This window comes from Hippichthys cyanospilos, chromosome 7 (assembly GCF_059441005.1).
Source record: "Hippichthys cyanospilos isolate Australia breed blue-spotted pipefish chromosome 7, RoL_Hcya_1.0, whole genome shotgun sequence".
In the NCBI taxonomy this organism is placed as follows: domain Eukaryota; kingdom Metazoa; phylum Chordata; class Actinopteri; order Syngnathiformes; family Syngnathidae; genus Hippichthys; species Hippichthys cyanospilos.
This window is the reverse complement of record NC_142375.1, coordinates 1,984,987-2,005,635: the sequence shown is the minus strand read 5'-3', so window position 1 is coordinate 2,005,635 and position 20,649 is coordinate 1,984,987. Positions and strand designations below refer to the sequence as shown.

The 20,649-nt window shown below is 39.1% G+C and overlaps 1 protein-coding gene across 3 annotated transcripts in view; it reads right to left on the bottom strand.

The window, feature by feature from the left end:
* Positions 1-7,918: 7,918 nt before the first annotated feature.
* Positions 7,919-20,649, bottom strand: part of mad1l1 (mitotic arrest deficient 1 like 1) — a 107,667-nt gene continuing 94,936 nt past the window's right edge. For all 3 annotated transcript variants that reach the window (XM_088419256.1, XM_088419257.1, XM_088419255.1), the window contains one exon: positions 7,919-9,868. In XM_088419256.1, coding sequence (XP_088275382.1) covers positions 9,716-9,868 — 153 coding nt within the window. In that variant the 3' untranslated portion in view covers positions 7,919-9,715. The remainder of the gene's footprint in view (positions 9,869-20,649) is intronic.

The following is a 20,649-nucleotide window of genomic DNA, read 5'->3' as shown; positions in this document are numbered from 1 at the left end:
TGGAAATGGAACGTATAGCTGTCCAGTCACAGTATAAGGTTTAATAATCTACAATTTAAATAAATATGTGTTCTGCAGTAGTTGGACGTCCAAGGAGTGCCCGTGGCAAGTGCATTTAAAGATAATTCATCTGGTCTTGCATGCCTATATCATAATATAGCTTTTTTTTTTTAATTCCCCAAAATAATCCGCAAAAAGAAATAGCAGACCGACCCAACGTTTGAGTCCATCCTTGTTCACATGCAGGGGCATTAAAATGGCAAGATAAATTTTTGTTAAGAATTCTTAAAGCGCTTTTGCTTTTAATGATCTTATATCTTCCTTTAAACATGTAAACTTTTAATTTGGAAGGCCACACAGTATTTCTGTTTCCTATTTTTAACTTTCCAAAAATTGATTGGCTGTCTTGTTGGCTGTGAGTTGCATCACTTCATGACCCTTGCACCAAAAAAGTACTGCAGATGTCGCCTTATCACCCAATTACGCATTCATTGACTGTAATTCAACTATTCATAAAAACCTTACTTGACGAGATTTTTTTTTTAATTGTTTTTATTTTTTGAATTAAGCAGTAAAATGCATAATAAATACGATATTGAAAGCACTCTCACACAAGATCAAGTCTAGGCAGCCATCTTTGTGACCCCATGCGGCGACCAATAGTAGACCGGCATCTTAGGGAGTCGAGATGCCGACAACCCCAGTTGTTGATTTGATATATATATATATATATATATATATATATATATATATATATATATATATATATATATATATTATCAACAAGACAGTGAACCCCTGTGTTACAACTTCCCTGATTTACGAATCTTTATGACATTTACTGGTCATGAGAGCAAAAGAGCTGTCGTGACCCTAGGGGCTTGGTTGTATTTGTGTTGTTTTGCCTCCATATGCTGGCATTTTTAGGTAATTGCACTTATTTACTATTGCCGCCTAACTGCTTCCATGCAACACGTGACTACAATGCTGGTCTGCTATTGGTCGGGCTCACTTGTTTCATATTGGCGGAAAAGTAAAGCTTTGTTTGATTGTGAGTGGTTACAAAACCGTATTTATATATTTATAGTGCATTTTACTGCTTAATTCAAAGTTGAAAGGGTTAGCCATGGGTCCCAAGATTGCTAGTGATGTTAAAGAGAGAAGTAAGAAAATTATTTATATGGAAACGATGCTGGAGATAACCCTTATTAGGCAATATGGGCATAACAAGCAGCACTCAAAGGTCAATAAATCCTTTCTATATTTTTTATTTATGATGTTTTCTGATTATACATAGGTTTGTATTGCCCGTCATACGATGAATTTGCCTCACGGCATAAACCAAGGAACCGATTAATGTCGTTACACGGCGGCCCACTGTATATGTATACTGTATGTGTAATTTTGCGCCTTCGGTCTTTCGAGATTATTTAGGGGGGAAAAAAAAGCTATACTCTATTGTGGAGAGACACGCTGTAATGGTTACTTGCATGCCAGACAGGTAATTATAAAACCACTTGCCATGGGCCCTCCTCAGATGTGGAACTACTTGCAGTACACATATTTACTTAAGTCCTAAATGCTTAAACCCTATACACTGTACAGTAATTGATAAGTGATAAGCCCTTTCCTTTGAAGTCATGCGCAGCTGCAGTCATATTAGCAGCGGCCTGGACGTTAAATTGAAGTCAGATCTGTACATGATCAAACATGGTAACACTGGAGAGTTCACACTTGAAATACCATTTTATTATAAAAGAACTGCTATTGTGTACCTTACACTGAAAAGATGTCTCTGTATGACTTCTTTTTTCGAAAGAAGTCTCCACATGACCTCTTTTCATCTGTGAGGCCCTTTGAGACTGGTGATTTAGGGCTATACAAAAAAAATTTGATTGATTGATTGAACTCTAGTGAAGAGATTTCCAACAGTCTGGTGAATGTTGTCTTTTCTCCTCTCTGCCAGTTGACACGTGCTGGGGTGCGTTTGCTGAGTTACTTGGCACATCCCTGTGAAGTTGCAATCTACTTCCGCTTTTACACCCAAGGACGTGCCGTGTTGTCATCAAATGCACTCACAGTAAAGGCACACACACTGTTGAGGCAGTAAGTGCACGCACCTGACCAATGGAAATCTCTTACCTGGATTTCTTTTAAAATAAAATTGTTATTCAAGTGTAAACTCTCCATTGTTATCATGTTAGATTATGTACAGATTTTACTTTAATTCAACGTTCGGGCCACTGCTATTAAGACCGCAGCTGCGCAAGACTTCAAAGGCTTTCCTTTGTTACTTCTCACTGTACAGTGTATAAGGTTTAACCCCAGAGAACCCAAGAAGCCTTTTCTTTTTGGGAAAATTATGAATTATACATTAACAGGGTATCTGCACGTATCTTAGCAGCAAATTTAAAGACTTTTAAGACCTTTACAAGTCCTCTGAGAGGAAAACTCAAGACATACATACAGAGCACCACAGTGGTGTGGTGAGGCTAAACAGCTCATCAGGGAGTTTAAGACTCGTCAGATGGACACAGATCGGGAGCTGATTTTCCATCTTGACTTGGTTAAGTGGATATATAAACTGTATATGTACATGTATTTCAGGTAATTTCTCGATTGTGGGCCCACGTAGGAATTAAAAAAAAAAGACATAGAACAGTCCTAACACATTAAACTAGAGGGTTTTCACTGATGTCACATTGTGGGGACTAACCCGGATGCGCCGCCATTATGGAGGTACTCGACAAACGGAGTGCAATGCCATCATGTGTATCCTGGACGGATTAAACAAAATTATCAATTTTGAGAAAAAAAAACAAAAAAAAAAACCTTAGCAAAGCCTGTCACCGATGGAAAGGCATATATTGAAGGACTCAGAACACAAGGCCCGGTATGTGGAAAAATTACAGTTTATCGGCGGTTTCAATCCATATGAGTTGGCTGACTCATCCTGGATAAACGAAGATCCGGCTATTCTTCCCACAATTACATTTCCAGATATAGTCAACTACTTGGTTTTTTTTCACCGAGCCCAGACACAGCCGAAGATCTTAAATCCTACAAAGATTTGGAGGCTTACAACCAGATGGCGTGTGGATGGGTGAGGGAGACGCAACATTGTGGGGACTAACCCGGATGCGCCGCCATTATGGAGGTACTCGTCAAACAGAGTGCAATGCCATCATGTGTATCCTGGAGGGATTAAACAAAATGATCAATTTTGAGAAAAAAAAAGAACAAACCTTAGAAAAGCCTGTCGCTGATGCGAAGGCATACATTGAAGGACTCAGAACACAAGGCCCGGTATGTGGAAAATTTAGTTTATCGGCGTTGTCGATCCATATGAGTTGGCTGACTCATCCTGGATAAACGACGATCCGGCTATTCTTCCCACAATTACACTTCCAGATATAGTCAACTACTTGTTGTTTTTTTCACTGAGCCCAGACACAGCCGAAGATCTTAAATCCTACAAAGATTTGGAGGCTTACAACCAGATGGTGTGTGGATGGGTGAGGGAGACGCAACATTTTCAGAAGAATTGGAAAAACATAACTCATTTATGCAACATGTGGTAGCTTGATAATGAGAATTATGTCCATGTTTATTTATGTCATACCAACAACCCTTACATGAAAATAAGCAAATAGTCAGAAAAACAACACAAGCAATAACCGTTTTTACAAGTTACTATTAAAACGTCATAATTGCTTTACAAACTTTGTTATTAGTTGCTTGCAATCAAGTTTCTTAACTGAAAAAAAATGAGCGGAACAAATTCGGATGTGTCCGGATTTTCTCCTCTCAGATCCTGGTTGAGTTTTGCCAACCATAGGCGTCTCCTTTCCTCCGGTAATTTCTGGCATTCCTCTCCTTGAGTTTTGATCACTTTTGGAAGCCTGTAATAGTCTAAACATTTTTCTCGGTCTGCCCGATTTGTGCAACCCGAAACACGGCAATAATTGACCATTTTTCCTAACGATGTTTCAGATTTATATATTTAGTGCCAATGCAGTGTTATTGTACCGAGTACCTCCAAGATGGCGGCTTCCGGGTTTATGACGCGGCTGATTACGCAAAATGTACGCAATTGTTAAAAAGACATTATTTTATTATTCACCTTGCTTCATGAACGTTCTCTACTTTCATCAACCATCCCTGATACCTCTCGTCCTCCAACCGTCACTAAACACATACTTTCCCATCGCCAATCGACTCTCACTCTGCTGCATGAAACTAGGCTACGCCCCCCAGATTGTGCGTTGGTTAAAATGAAAATTAAGCACGAGACCAGACGGATCGGAAAGACATGAAATTTAAGACCTTAACTCTAAAATTCAAGACATTTAAAGACCTTGAAAGTCAAAATAAATACTGTATTTCAGACTTTTTAAGGACCCGCGGGGATCCTGCATTAAATGACTGCTATAAGTTCACTGAACACGAAAATATATGATTTTTCAATTTTAACCCTTTGTTCACTAATTAAAGATGAGGGCTAAATTTGACCCTTTGGGATTTAGGGGTATAATTTCGAAAAATCAGAATAACAAAAATTGTCAGTAAACTATTTAGAGTTTAGGAAAATAATCAATCGAATACACAGCTACATCAACCAATATATATATTTTTGTTTTGTTTGTTGTATATTAAAACTGGATTTTGAATGTACAAACATACTTTGGCCAATGGAAACAAGATCACAGGGACAAAATCACTGCTGGAAAAAAAACAAAAAACAATATTGGTCTTTCTTATCCAAAAATCTGTCAGAACTCACTAGACACTAGACATTGTGACAGTCTTTGAAACAATTTATTTTTTTGTTAATGCAGAGAGGGACTGCACACTTTTCACAGTGCATTTCAGTCTTGAGGTCTTTGCACACAGCACAGCGACGGCGATTTTCCTCCTTGACAGGCCATTCCAATACATTCCAAGAACTGGTTCTATCTCCTTTACTGAAGTGTTTACACATTCCCTGTATTTTTGAACACTGCGCTGATTGGTATGTTCTACAATATTTTCCAACATATCAAGGGAAACAAAGCGGCGAAAGTAAACCAGTGGTGTGTCTGTTGTGGCATCTTCGTATGACTCAACTTGTTGTCCTTGAAAAGTCAGGTAACTCAATCACTTTCTTTCGCTACCCGTAAGTTTTAGTGGCACTATTTGGGTCTAACTGTGGGCTTGCAGTCTCTGTAAATTGCAAATCATCAATGGACGAGTCATTGGATGAGTCACGGTCTTGGGCAGAAGATTCACCGCCCTCACTTTTATGTGGTTGAAATGATTCATCAGAATCACTATCGCTGTACAATTCAGTACCAAAGTCACTATCATCAGCTTCAAGTTTTTCCAATACTTGTCTTAGAGTTCACTTTTTCTGTTGCTTTCCCTGTCTTAAAGAGTAACTAGTCATATTCCCTGAAAATATATAGGTACCGTATTTTCCGCACTATAAGGCACACCCTAAATTAATGACAGATTTTAAAAATTATTCAATCACAATATAGTAATGCTCAAAGTAATAACAATAATAACTCAAATAATAAACTCCCAATAGCATAACTCAATGTCAATATGACCAACCTTGTTCAACTTTAAACACACAAAAGAAACAGGTAAAGCTTACTTGATCAGTTCATTCCCCATCTACGAATTCCAATCTCAGTATTGATCCATATATAAGGCGTACCTGATTATAAGGGGCATCATCAGCTTTAAAAAAAAAAAAAAAAAAAAAAGGCTTTTAGGTGCGCTTTATAGTGCGGAAAATACAATATTTATTTGTCCCTATATGTTTAACTTAGTAAAATATATTACACAAATGAACAAATTTCAAGTCTTTAGCTAAATACAAAACTGTCACCGTTCTCTGTGACAAAGTCACTGGAACCAATGTGGCTGACATTTTTTACCTCATACACCCAAAGTGTCATTTTTGACCCACTGTTTTTTGAACTAGCTCAGAGTTGCTAATTTATCAAAATATATAAATAAAACATACTCCTAAGCATTCTGCAACATGCTATGAAATAGATTAACAAAAAACAACAACACAATTTCGGATGGTGTGCTGAGAAGATGGTTTTGTTTGGATTGAATTCTAACTCAACAAAACATCATGTTGCCACCCATCTTGATATCACCACTCTGACTCATGTAAGTGCAATATTCATCCACTAGATGGCCCCATGCAGGGGTCAGAAGTGGCACTATGGGCTTTTTAAGTTAAATTTGTAGAAAAAAAAAACAAGGTCTTTGTTATTTTAGGAGCATAATTTATAGGGGCCAAATTTGTAATATTTGTCTTAAATAACATGTATAGCATGAAGACTTTTCACATAAAAAAAGAAAAAAACGTGTTTTTTTTTTAAAGTTTTTAAATTTGAAAAGTGGGGGCGCTACTTTGCGGGTTTTATTTTTCACAGGGGGTATTGTGGTCCCTATTAACCACGAAAAATGAGGAATCACTATATATATATATATATATATATATATATATATATATATACACACACACACACACACACACACACACACACACACACACACACACACACACACACAGTGGGCCCCCGGTTTCCGAACTCCGTTTTCCGAATTATTCATCTGACGAACGTGGACTGCGGCGTTTTTTGTCCCCCTCTTGCACACGATCCTTTCATCTTACGAACAATCCAACATGTCTGTCAGTGTGTCCACGCTATTTTTTTCGCTTTGCTGCATCAACAAAAATAACTAATCTCGCATGTCACGGAAACGCCGATATGCTATTGGTCTTATAAGGTCACAGTCACGGTCTCAGTCACAGAGATGCGAATATGCTATTGGCCGGCGTCACGTCAATCACATAAATGCCGATATGCTATTGGCCGAACGCCTTCATCTAGCTTTTGATGGCACAGCCGGTCGGTGTGTTGTGAAGACTTTGCAAACTTTATCTGTTAGACATGGCTTCTAAAATTGCTAGTGGCGGTAAAGGAAGAAGTAAGAGGATGATGACAATAGAAACCAAGCAGGAGATAATAAAAAAATACGGAGTCGCACGCATAGTTAACCTTGCTAGTGAGTATGGCCGAAACCGCTCGGCAATCTTCTAAGGGCAAGACTTTCCTTGCCAGGGGACGGACCTCGGTCAACAATAAATGGAGAGGCTTCTTCTATTGTGGATTAAAGAGAAGGAAATCGCCGGTGATATGTTCTCGTTTAAGAAAAGAAATAAATAAATTCCGCAGGTTGGTCTCTGCTTCCCTCCGCCTCCAACCACCACCAGCTCAAGTCACGTCGCCCCAAAGGTAAATGTCATTTTTCCTTTGTATATTTCTGTTATTTAACTGTACAGTAGATTATGTTACTAATTTTTGATATGTGTATAAAGTCGTGATGGTCGTGATTACCTAAGGTTTTTGCACATGTTGCATGCATTCACTAATTAACATAGGTTTGGATTGCCCGTCATACGAGCAATTCAAGTTACGAGCATAGCCGCGGAACGGATTAAGTTCGTAACACGGGGGCCCACTGTGTGTGTGTGTGTGTGTGTGTACACACATATATATATATACAGTGGGCCCCCGTGTTACGAACTTAATCCGTTCAGTGGCTACGCTCGTAACTCGAACTGCTCGTATGACGGGCAATCCAAACCTATGTTAATTCGTGAATGCGTGCAACGCGTGCAAAAACCTTAGGTAAAAACATCACGACTTTATACACATATTAAAAATGAGTAACATAACCTACTGTACAGTTAAATTAAATGACATAAATATACAAAGGAAAAATGACGTTTACCTTTGGGGCGACGTGACTTGAGCTGGGTGGAGGCGGAGGGGAGCAGAGACCAACCTGCAGAATTTATTGATTTATTTTCTTAAATGGGAACTTTTCTCAAAACTAGAACATATCACTGGCGATTTCCTTCTCTCTAATCCAGAGAAGAAGCCTCTCAATTTTGTTATCGATCGAGGTCCGTCCCCCGGCAAGGAAAGTCTTGCCCTTAGAAGATTGCCGAGCGGCCATACCCATGAGCCATGCGTGCGCCTCCTTCGTATTTTTTTTTATTATCTCCTGCTTGGTTTCTATTGTCTTCATCCTCTTTCTTCTTCCTTTACCGCCACTAGCAATTTTAGAAGCCATGTCTAACAGATAAAGTTTGCAAAGTCTTCACAACATTCCTTCCTTCCGTCCCGACCAGCTGTGCCATCAAGCTAGATAAAGGCGTTCGGCCAATAGCATATCGGCATTTCTGTGATTGACGTGACGCCGGCCAATAGCATCTCCGTGAGTGAGACCGTGACTGACACCGTGACTGAAACAGTGATTGTGACATTGTAAGAGCAATAGCATATCAGCGTTACCGTGTCATACATGAGCAGAGGCTTTCGTTAATGTAGCAAATCGAGGTCAATTGTACGTTCACGTTGACTGGCAACGCGTGGAGAAATCATAGTTACAACCATCACGAATTTACACATATATTTAAACTTAGTACCATAATCTACTTTGCAGTTAAAATAACAAGCATGGATAAACAAAGGATAAATGACATTTTCCTCTGGGGCGACGTGACTTGAGCTTAGTGGAGACGGAGGTGAGCAGAGACCAACCCGCAGAATTTATTGATTTATTTTCTTAAACAAGAACTTTTCTCAAACTAAAACATATCACCGGCGATTTCCTTCTTTTTAATCCATAATAGAAGAAGCCTCTCCATTTTGTTGTCGAGCGAGGTCCGTCCCCCGGCAAGGAAAGTCTTGCCCTTAGAAGATTGCCGAGTGGTTCCGTCCATACTCACGAGCAAGGTTAACTATGCACGCGCCTCCTTCGTATTTTTCTATTATCTCCTCCTTGGTTTCTATTGTCATCATCCTCTTACTTCTTCCTTTACCGCCACTTACAATTTTAGAAGCCATGTCTAACAGATAAAGTTTGCAAAGTCTTCACAACATTCCTTCCTTCCGTTTTTGACTCATTTTCTCTCCTTCCTTCCGTCCCGACCAGCTGTGCCATCAAGCCAGATAAAGGCGTTCGGCCAATAGCATATCGGCATTTCTGTGATTGACGTGACGCCGGCCAATAGCATCTCCGTGAGTGAGACCGTGACTGACACCGTGACTGAGACAGTGACTGTGACATTGTAAGAGCAATATCGTTCATTGTTGCCGTGACATGATTTAACTACTGATTTTGATGACGGGATGACGTGAACAAATAAAATGGCCGGCATGTCAGATTGCTCGTAAGGCGAATGGTCTGTACGTAAGTGGTGGACAAAAAACTCCGCGGACCACACTCGTAAGTCGAAATGTTCGTAAAAGAGGGTGTTTGTAAACCGGGGGCCGTCTGTGTACGTATATATATATATATATATATATATATATATATATATATATATATATATATATATATATATATATATATACACATATATATACACACACACTCACACAGACACACAAATACATACATACATGCATATAAAATTTTGTTGTAGAGGAGTTCTACTGTACTTGCAAATTAATTTTGTTAGTAGGTGGTTGTTTTAACACTAGAAATATGTCACAGGCAACCAGCATGAATTAAAAAAAAATATACAGTTTAATGTGCTAATTTTGGGGTAAAAAAAAAACTTGTATTGCCATGTCGCCTTCTGCAATAAAATAAGCACAAAAGCATGTTGGAATTTCAAGCTCAAAGGCAGATTTCAGGCAATGGCGGTCTGGCGTCCGAAGAGGTCGATGGTGAGGGTGGCTGTGAAAACGGGGATGCTGTTCTGGTGGCGCAGATGCAGTTCCACCAGCTCGTCCAACGTTCGCGAGAAGGCCGTCTCCATCAGCTCCATGCTTCCCGACGGACCCTGACGCACACACACACGTGACAAGGATCAAGTTGACATCTGCATGGGAGAGGGAAATCTGCCAGGATTTATCAGACGGAGCATCTCGAGGGACAAAGCAAGAAGCTTGCAAACATCTTGATCACTCTTGCTCACCACGAGGACAAAACAAAGATGTCGCTCGAGATACTGATAACCACTATTAAGCCTGTTGTGAGTCAAGTGGCCATTTTGGGCTGCTTTTGTTCTTGGAAAACACATTTCTCCTTGAGGTTTTGTTAGATGGCTACCAAACCACAAGACAAGGGGTGTCCAAACTGTGACCCGAGGGCCCTTTATGGCCTGAAATTCATTTTTGAGTGGCGCATGGCATCAACTGAATGCAGTGTTTAACATGGGCTGCAACAATAGTTAAAAAAAAAAACAAAAAAAACTATTAAGACAATTTTAGGTACATATACACAATTTTCATAGAGAATGATCTGATTTGATGCACTTTAAGCATTTTTGTCAGATTCAGAATAAGCTGTAACCTGTGAAAAACCTGTAAAAGGTTAACGTTTGCTTGAAGTTGATTTTAATGGCTTTTTTCTGCTGTCAATGATAAAAATGATACAATTTTAGGTATACTTATACAATTTTCATTGATAAGGATCTGATTTGGTGTACTTTGTGTAGCTTTAGAAAAAGACGTATAAAGAAGCCTGTAAAAAGTTCAATGTTTGTTTAGTTGATTTTAATGGCTAGTTTCTTTTGACAGTGTTAAAAAGGATGCAATTTTTGGGATATTTATACAATTTTCATAAATAAAGAGCTGATTGAATGCACTCTAACCATTTTAATCCAGATTCAGAAAAAGATGAAACCTGTATAATGACTGTAAAAAGTAAACATTTTCTGAAAGTTGATTGTAATGGCTTTTTACTTTTGTCAATGTTAATAATGATATATTAGATAGATATATTTATACAATTTTCATAGATGATTATCAGCTTTGATGCATTTGAGCATCTTTTTCTGTAACCTGTAGAAGGCCTGAAAAAAAGTTAACATTTGCTGAAAGTTGATTTTAATGTTTTTTTTTCTTTGTCAGGGTTAAAAAGAATACAATTTTAGCTAAATGTATACAATTTTCATGGATTCTAAGTTGTGGTCACTGCAGCGACCAAAATTTTTTTCTTGGGGGGACTTACAAAAAAACAATTGAGAAGTGCTGATCTAATTCTAGGGACGTAGACGTCTGTAACTTTCAGTGGCAATCAGTCAACGGAGTATATGTCAACATGGAGCCAATCAAAGGGCACAGTTGTTTGTTGATCGCTGCGTTGAATTGGCAGGGGGGTACTGTGGCACTTTAATGAAAAAAACGTATGCAAAATGCAGATGAGCTTGTCGTGATTGAAATGCAGATTGTGACATTTTCCATACAATGGTTCAAAGAACAATGTCGGAATCAGCGCCCGCTCGTTCCATATTCATATTCCAATCGGCGCCATGCACTTATACCATTTTTAAAGCCAATCTGAAATGAAACCAGAGGAGCGGAAAGGTCTGTTGATTTCATCCTCTTGCTCGTAAACTTTAAAAAGTTACAAATGAGCGATGAAAGCGCAACGCGGGCAACACATGGCCAAGCTCCACCTTTGCTACAAAAAAAAAAAAGCTCCACATGGGTGCTTCTGCATCCATTTGTTGGTCCTCATTAACAAGATTTCTCAAGAGTTTTAGTGGAAATTCAGTGTCAACGTGTGACGGTGAAACCTTGCACTAATTTGCCACTACTTAGATGAAACGCTACAATGAATCGGCATGAAAATCCAATTAGAAAGCAAAAGGATCTTTTTTTTTTTTTTTTTTTTGGTACTTGCATGAGGAAACAAGTCATCTTAAGATAGGCTGTCTTGTGATCAATGTGGTGGAATCTAAGACCCAATCTTGATGGAATAGCCCAATTTGCAAAATGTGACACCATCTCAAAAACTCAATCAATAAAAACCGTGGGTGTTCAGTGTTCCCTGTTACCCTGCGTCTGCAACGCATAACTTTTGCCAGGGGACACATGCTTTCCCATCAACGTGCGTCCTTCAGACGCATCTTTTTTTTTGTTTGTTTTTTACATCAAAATATGAATCATTGTTCATCTATTCTTATATTCAACAAAATTTGACAACTTACAAATATTATTAACAACTTCGTCTGCCATTTTGTTTTGATCTTGCGAAAAAAAAAAACAATTGAGAAAAAAATAACACATCTTTTTTTTACAAAAATACTGGTATTTGTGAGCTGAATTGTGAGGTAATGATCAAGTAGATGACAATTTGATCGTTGTCACAATCCCAGTGCTGTTTGTTTCATACGTTACTTGATTTTTCATGTTTTATTTTATTAAGGGTTGTTTGACTTCCTTTATAACCTGCACGTCACCAGACAGATGTACTCATGGTACACGCTAAGTACTGATCTGCAGTGCTCGGGTAACTTCACCAATAAAAACAAATTCACTTCAGAGCTCACATGCCATATACCGTACAGGTACTACTTAGTATAGTAATTCATTTCTACTGTATTCAATTCACATGAAAAATGCGCACAGGGCTAATTAATTAGTCATTTATTCATGTATATTACGTGAGCGCAAGAGGGGATCGGCTGAAGACAAAATCACAGCAAGAAGTCGGTAAATTTAGCAACAACGTGTTAAAAATATGATATTGAATTGACTAAAAGTATAACTCAAAGATTGATATCAGAAAGTTATTTGCCCGCAGCAGCGAGGAATGGAGTAAACTAAGTCCTCTCTAGCTCGGCATCACAAATCTGTCTTGAGCTTGCAAAGTTAGCCAACGTTATTCCTTGTGTCAAGACAATCATATTAATTTGTTATCCAAGCTGTCGGAAAATTTCCAGTGAGTTTCAAAAGTATGAAACGACGATCATATTGAGAACACCGCATTAAGCTTGCCTTCGCTGACAGATAATAGAGCATCTGGATCAGGGTTGTCAAACTGTTCGGGGCGGCAAATGGGTTTAACCCAGAGATGATTTTGTGAAGCATAAAAATGAGCCAAAATTTTTATAAATAAAAAACTTGAAAAGATTTTATGATTATTAGTACCGTATTTTTCAGACTATAAGCCACAACTTTTTCATCATGATTTGAACCCAACCGGTTATAGTCCAGTGTGGTTTTTCCCACCGGTCAAGCAAATGTGTGTTCAAGGAGTCAGTTTATAGAACAACTATGAAATCGAACGGAGCTCAAAAAGAAATATAAATATATTATGAAAAATATTAAAAAACCATATATAAAAAACTAGCTAACTAACTAATATATATATATATATATATATATATATATATATATATATATATATATATATATATTGTGGCATCACAAGGGGACGTGTAGTGGAGGGCCGCTACTTCCCCTTCAATGAACAAATGCCACACCCCAAAATGGCAGAGATGCCGAGGACTCCATTGCCCAGCATGCCTCACTGCCTCAACGGGTGCAGCTGATAAGTAATGGGATAAAAGCCGGCCTGGCTGATTGGGGGGAGAGAGACTGTGCTGCTGAGGAAGAGACACGTAAAACCAGAGAATGGCCCCGAAGCCAAAGCCAGAGAGTCGCGAGAACAGGTTTTATTTGGACCGTTTTTTGAACTGCTTTAGGTTGAACTTTGTGCGCCAGTTTTGGAATCCCGTGAACAGACCTTATTTCAAGTTTTTGCACTTCTGATCATATATTTTGCCTGCTTCCGTTGGTACTTTGTAAAGCGAGCAGTTTTGAACTCGAACAACCAACCTAATTTCGATTACTGTCTTTTGACCCCCTGTTTTGATAAAGTTTCTTTGAACTTTGAGTGACGAAATAAACATTCTATTGAGAACATATTACCTCTGTGACCCCGTCTGCCCTGTCACACCTCACGCGACCCCACAATATATATATTATATATATATATATATATATACACACACACACACGCACATATGTGTGTGTGTGTGTGTATGTATATATATATATATATATATATATATATATATATATATATATATACACAAATAAATCGAAACACAACACACCAATGCAAGTATAAATGTTACACAAAAACAAAGCCAGCTAAGGGGCTTAACCCTGGGCTATAAAATACCATCATGTTTATTATCCCCACATCTGAGCAATTCAGGGGACGAGAGTCCAATTAGCAATCATGTCTAGTGAATGGCATTATCAAGCTTTCCATGACAATTGGTGGATGTCAGTTCTCATTTATAACTGCCTGCTCTTGAACCTTAGAAGACAATTTCTTTAATGTGTCTAAATTTCATCCATCACATTTAGTAAACAAAAACTTCATCTTGCATTTCCTGGCCAAGAGCCAATCAGAGAAATAATGCGAATTTCTTCTACGTTTCCAGAATGCTCTTAAAAGCAAGAGAACAGATACCAGGACTAAGGGAGCAACTACAAATAAATCTCCAGTAAAGACAGTCGTGTTATTGCCCTGAATCACAAGTAGTGAATTAAACAAACCCCGTTTATTCACTCAATTGAACTTATTTCTCCACTGATTGGTAATGCTGTAAAGTGACTATTGTCACATTGACTGCAGGCTGATTGCTGTTTGTACTATAACAATGTAGCAATATGGCCGATAAACAGCTACAGTAAGTCAATTGAATTATATTTTTTTTAAACAAAAAGGGGTGTGTCCGGATGACGGACATATGGCGGATATCTGACATAATGTCTATCCGATGGTTACGACGACTGATGAAAATTGCTATCCCGACATTTTTATATGGCCATTCTTTTGAGCATTCCCGCCATTTGTCGGCAAAACGGGGTCTATCGGCGATCTAGTGGATGCTTTGTGCAACCCCAGCCACTACTGCAGCTTCTATTCTATGTGCGCGATGCAATTTAACCCAGAAAGTGTTTTTAAATCAACAAAACAATCTATTTGAAGGCAATTTTGGTTGCATTTGGGTTAGAAAATATAAGTTTAAACTTTAACTGAATCAATTATATACAGTAGAGCCACTACTGCAGTAGCTTCTATTCTATGCGCCTTATAAGGCAGTGCACCTTATATATGAAAACAGTTTTAAAATAGGCCATTCATTGAAGACGCGCCTTAAAATCTGGTGTGCCTTCAGTGTGGAAAATACGGTGTGTTTCTCTTGAGCAAGTAATACAAAAAAGGCTTCATTTTTGGGACACTGCTGAAAGTAAACAGTCATTCTGGTAATACTTTGTTTTTCCTTTTGTATCTCCAATAGGGCCTGGAAACATTTGCGCTTAACTCTTTTTGCGCAAGTTCCAACATTTGGGATGTACAACAGATCTAATTTGACAGATGAAAGCAGGCAAATGAGTTGAATATAGTTGCTTGAAGGGGAGCAGTCTATTTACAGGGAAAGTCGTTCCCTCGCTTTGAAACTTATAAATTAAGTTGGCACAGCTATCCACCATTTATCTCCCTGATTAGCAGGAGCTCGTAAATAGCTCATCACGGATGCTAATCAAACATCTCACTTGGGGGGTGCGCTAAAAATACGAATGACACACCCCAGCTCCTGTTATTACCTGTGCAAATTATGACTCAAACAGAGCACGCTATGCACATTTATTCACTGACACGTTCCTGTGTTTCTCTGCTTCCCAACTTGCCAGACAAAAAAAAAAAAAAAAAGTCTAATAGAGGTTGAGCTGCGGAAAAAAAAAACGGTCCAAGACAACCAATGACCTGTGGTTTGTGGTTTGGAACAATGACAGACCAAGTCCTACAATCGCGCCGCTCTGCCATGACTGAAACAGATTAAGATGTCAGAGCAGCTGGTCGACAAGGAGTCCCTTCCCTTAACACATTCATTGCTGGACATTTTCCGACTCTTTTCCCCTAACACTAACAAATTAATGCTGTATTTTTATGAGTACAAATCGTACCTACCCCCTTATTGACTTATTTGTATAACTCAGAACACCAATTTTTTTCCACATATGATGATTGATGTTCACACCGGGAGCCAATCATGCGTCTTACAGAAGTGACAATCACTGTCTTGGCTCCTGGTGCGACCATCGACCAATGAGGGCAGGAGTTGTAATCTACTCCTGCCCCAACTTCCGCTTTAGACAAGGCAAAAAGGTCTATATTGTCATTGTTTTTATCTTCTATCAAGGTAACAAACCCCATTTAGAAGGGGTAGCACAAGGGGTAGACCAAGCAAAATTGTGCTGATTTTTCCAGCAAAATTTAATTGCTTGGATTTATTTGTGCCTGCGTGCCTTTAGCTTGCTGATAGCACCATAAAAAACACAGAGGTGATTACTCACGTTAAACCCTAAATTTAAGATTTAATATGAAATCCACATTAGGCATTATTGAACTTGGCTGCAGAAACACGTCCCAAAGGAAGAAATATGAAAATCGAAAATCATTTTGATTATGATTACAGTGGGCCCCCGTGTTACGAACTTAATCCGTTCAGCGGCTACGCTCGTAACTCGAACTGCTCGTATGACGGGCAATCCAAACCTATGTTAATTAGTGAATGCGTGCAACGCGTGCAAAAGCCTTAGGTAAAAACATCACGACTTTATGCACATATTAAAAATTAGTAACATAATCTACTGAACAGTTAAATTAAATAACATAAATATACAAAGGAAAAATGACATTTACCTTTGGGGCGACGTGACTTGAGCTGGTGGTGGGTGGAGGCGGAGGGGAGCAGAGACCAACCCGCAGAATTTATTTATTTTCTTAAACGAGAACATATCACCGGCGATTTCCTTCTCTTTAATCCATAACAGAAGAAGCCTCTCCATTTTGTTGTTGACCGCGGTCCGTCCCCTGGCAAGGAAAGTCTTGCCCTTAGAAGATTGCCGAGCGGTTACGGCCATACTCACGAGCAAGGTTAACTATGCGTGCGCCTCCTTCGTATGTTTTTTATTATCTCCTGCTTGGTTTCTATTTTCATCATCCTCTTACTTCTTCCTTTACCGCCACTTGCAATTTTAGAAGCCACGTCTAACAGATAAAGTTTGCAAAGTCTTCACAACATTCCTTCCGTTTTTGACTCATTTTCTCTCCTTCCTTCCATCCCGACCAGCTGTGCCATCAAGCTAGATAAAGGCGTTCGGCCAATAGCATATCGGCATTTCTGTGATTGACGTGACGCCGGCCAATAGCATATCCGCATCTCCGTGAGTGAGACCGGGACTGTGACCTTAATCGTCCAATAGCATATCGGCATCTCCGCGACTGAAACCGTGACTGAGACAGTGACTGTGACATTGAAAGAGCAATAGCGTTCAGCGGTGACGTGTCAAGCGTGATCACTTGAATAGTTGTTGCATCAAAGCGAAATTGATTGTATGAACACCTTGACCAGCATGCCGGATTGTTCGTAAGACGAAAGGTTTGTGCGTATGAGGGGGACAAAAACTGCTGCGGTCCATGCTCGTAAGTCGAAAAGTTCGTAAATGAGGGAGTTTGTAAACCGGGGGTCCACTGTATTATCATTTTATTTATCCGCTTATTACACTGTTGTGCAAACAAGGAGAGTGGAGTTTGAAAGGAATTGAGTACTTCAATTTGATTCATTTGCAGTTTTACATTTTTTTTTAATATCCTTGGCACATGTGTCTTTATTTGGTTATTTGATTTACACAGCACAGCTTGGTGCAAGAGTGGTTAGCAATTCCGCCTCACAGAGTCCCGAGTTCAAATCCAGCTCGTTCGAGTGGGTTTTCTCTGGCTAATTTCCGCATTCCAAAAAGATGCATGGCAGGTGTAATGGACACTCATAATTGTCCTTGGGTATGATAGGGTGCGTGAATGGTTGTTCGTCATTGTGCCCTATGACAGGCTGGCAACGTCCAACGTGTCCCCTGTCTACTGCCCGTAGACAGTCGGAAAGGGCCCCATCAATCCAGCGACCCTAGTGAGCATAAACGTCTCTAGATAATTGGTGGATGGATGATTTTCACATTGTGCAACTTAATTGTATTTTCTTTAAATGGGACAATGCACATTCTTAAGGTAACAGTCTGGATGTACCACTCTATACTCATGCCACTTTGAGAAAAATAAAACGCACTGCTGTAAAATGTCATGAAGAACAAATTATACTATTAAAAACATGTATTAAAAGATGGGCCTATGAGTATGATTTCATCCTAGGGTTAGGGTTAAGATAATCATGGTCTCATCCAGAACACCAATATGTGATGTGTAAATAACAAATAATCTAATGTTGCTAACTTTATAGTGAAGTATATATAGTGAACTATCTTGCCTGGCAGTTCTTCTTGAACATTCATGCATCTATCCCGGATAGACTCCCGGAGGACTCCAGTCCTCGAGGGCCGGCATCCTGCATGTTTTCCGGTTTTCTTTCCCCAACACACCTGATTCAAATGATTAGCTCATTAGCAAGCTCTGCAGGAGCTTCAAAATGATCCCAATCATTTGAATCATGTGTTTTTGAGGGAAAAGGTTCGAAAACATGTAGGATATCGGCCCTCGAGGCCCGGAGTTCGACACCTGTGCATTATAGCATAATGCATGTAGTTGCTTAGCCTCACTGAGGTTGCTGGCTTGCTGGTGCCTCTCCCAGCAGTCATCAAGCAGTAGGTGGGGGACACCCTGAACTGATTGCCACCCTGAACTGGTTGCCAGTCACTCCAGGGCACACAGTGACGAACAGCCATTAACACACCCAATCACACCAATAACAATTTAAAGCAGGGGTGTCAAACATACAGCTCGCGGGATGGTTCTGGCCCAAACAGGTTTAATCTGGCCTGGGAGATGATTTTGTAAAGTATAAAAATTAAATGACTTTTATTTTTTTAATGAACTTGAAATGTTTTATGATTAATAGTAATGTTAATTTTTTGTCATTATTAAAACATGTTTGACACCCCTAATTTCGAGTGTGAGCATTTAGTGTCCAACACACCAACCATGCATGTTTTTAGAATCTGTGAAGAAGTCAGCTCTTCCGCCAAGCGCCCCTTCTTGAACATAACTGACAATATTTATCTTAACGGCATACAAAAAAAAAAAAAATTGGAATAGCGATCTTTGAATTGCGAAAAAAAACCTTTTTACTTTTTATTTTACTTTAAAGTACATTACAAAGACTGTACTTTTACTTGAGTAGATTTTTGGTTCAGAACTTTTACTAATACTACTTTTACTCAAGTATTGTTTTACATAAGGTAGCTTTACTTTTACTCAACAATGTGTACTTTTCCCATCAATGGTTGACAGATACAGCAACTGAATCAGGGGTGGCAAACAAACATAAATGGGTTCAAACTGGAAATAATTGTAAATAATTTTGTGGAGTCCAAAAATGATTTGTAAGCGAGGTCCTTGTATTCCGAGAAATACAATGTTATTTAGATTGAATACCCAGACTCTAAGAAGACGTAAAAGTATGTCTTTGGGATTGAATGGGTAAATGGAAGAAATAAGTAAAGTAAACTTTACTTAATCATTTATGTATTTATTTTTTATGCATTTTAGTTAGGCCTTTTCTGCAACGCAAGACTTTATTGCAACAAAAGCATTATACTAAATATTGATTAATTTATAGCAGGGATGTCAAACGCATTTACGTAGTGATCCCTGGTGCTTTCGTCTAAAGCGGAAGTTGGGGCTGGAGTAGATTACAACTCCTGCCCTCATTGGTTGATGGTTGCGCGAGGAGCGTCTTATTAAAAGTGCCAATCACCCTCTTGGCTCCCGGTGCCACCATCGACCAATGAGAATAGGAGGTGTAATCTACTGCCGCCCTAACTTCCACTTTAGACACACAAGCCAGCTGTCAAGCAAAAAACACACAAGCAACAGAGAACAAGACAGAGAAGCAGATCTCTTCACTGCACCGTTGGAAATCTCTTACCAAGCTTTCTTTTATAATAAAACGGTATTTCAAGTGTAAACTCTGAATGCTATCATGTTTGATTATCTACACTTTGACTTTATTTCGACTTCTAATATTCCGCTAATATGAATGACCGCGGCAGCTGCGAGATTTCAAAGGATATGGAAAGGGGCAACTGTTAAGTTACTATATAAAGGTTAATAATTGAAGATTTAAGTAAATTAATGTAGTGCAGTAATTCGACGTCCCTGGCAAGTGCATTTATAGTTACCTCGTCTGTCTGGCATGCAGGAACCCGTCATAGCACTTCTCCGCAATAGACCGAGGATGCAAAAAAGCGCGAAATAGCAAGGAGTCACTGTATTTATGTAACTGTAATATAACAAATTCTGATTATTTCTTCTTTTTTTTTATAACATCATTATTATGGGTGCGGCCCAGTATCAGTTGATCCACGGACCGCTACCGGGCCGCGGACCAGTGGTTGGGGACCGCTGCCCTATAAAATTACATTGAAATGGATGACTTCATTTGCTTAATGCTTATTCCACAAAGAAAATATGAATGCATGTCGAGTAAAACATATTTGCACCTTTATAAGGCTTTTCTAATGGCGAAAATTTTAATTATGGAACTTCATTTGAATTTCCATTGCATCCTATAGGAATGATTACCCATGTTGTGATAATTGGGGAGTAAACAGGTTCAATAGCTTACAACACGGTGAGGATTTGGGTGGCAATGTCGTGACGGTCAAATTAGCCGGATTATCCGGTGGCACCACGGCTCACTTGAATGACGTTACAATCCTCTTTGTAAGTCTCACATCTTTCTTTTGTTCTTCATCAACGCAATTAGGCGATTCTAGATCAGGGATGCCAAATATACGG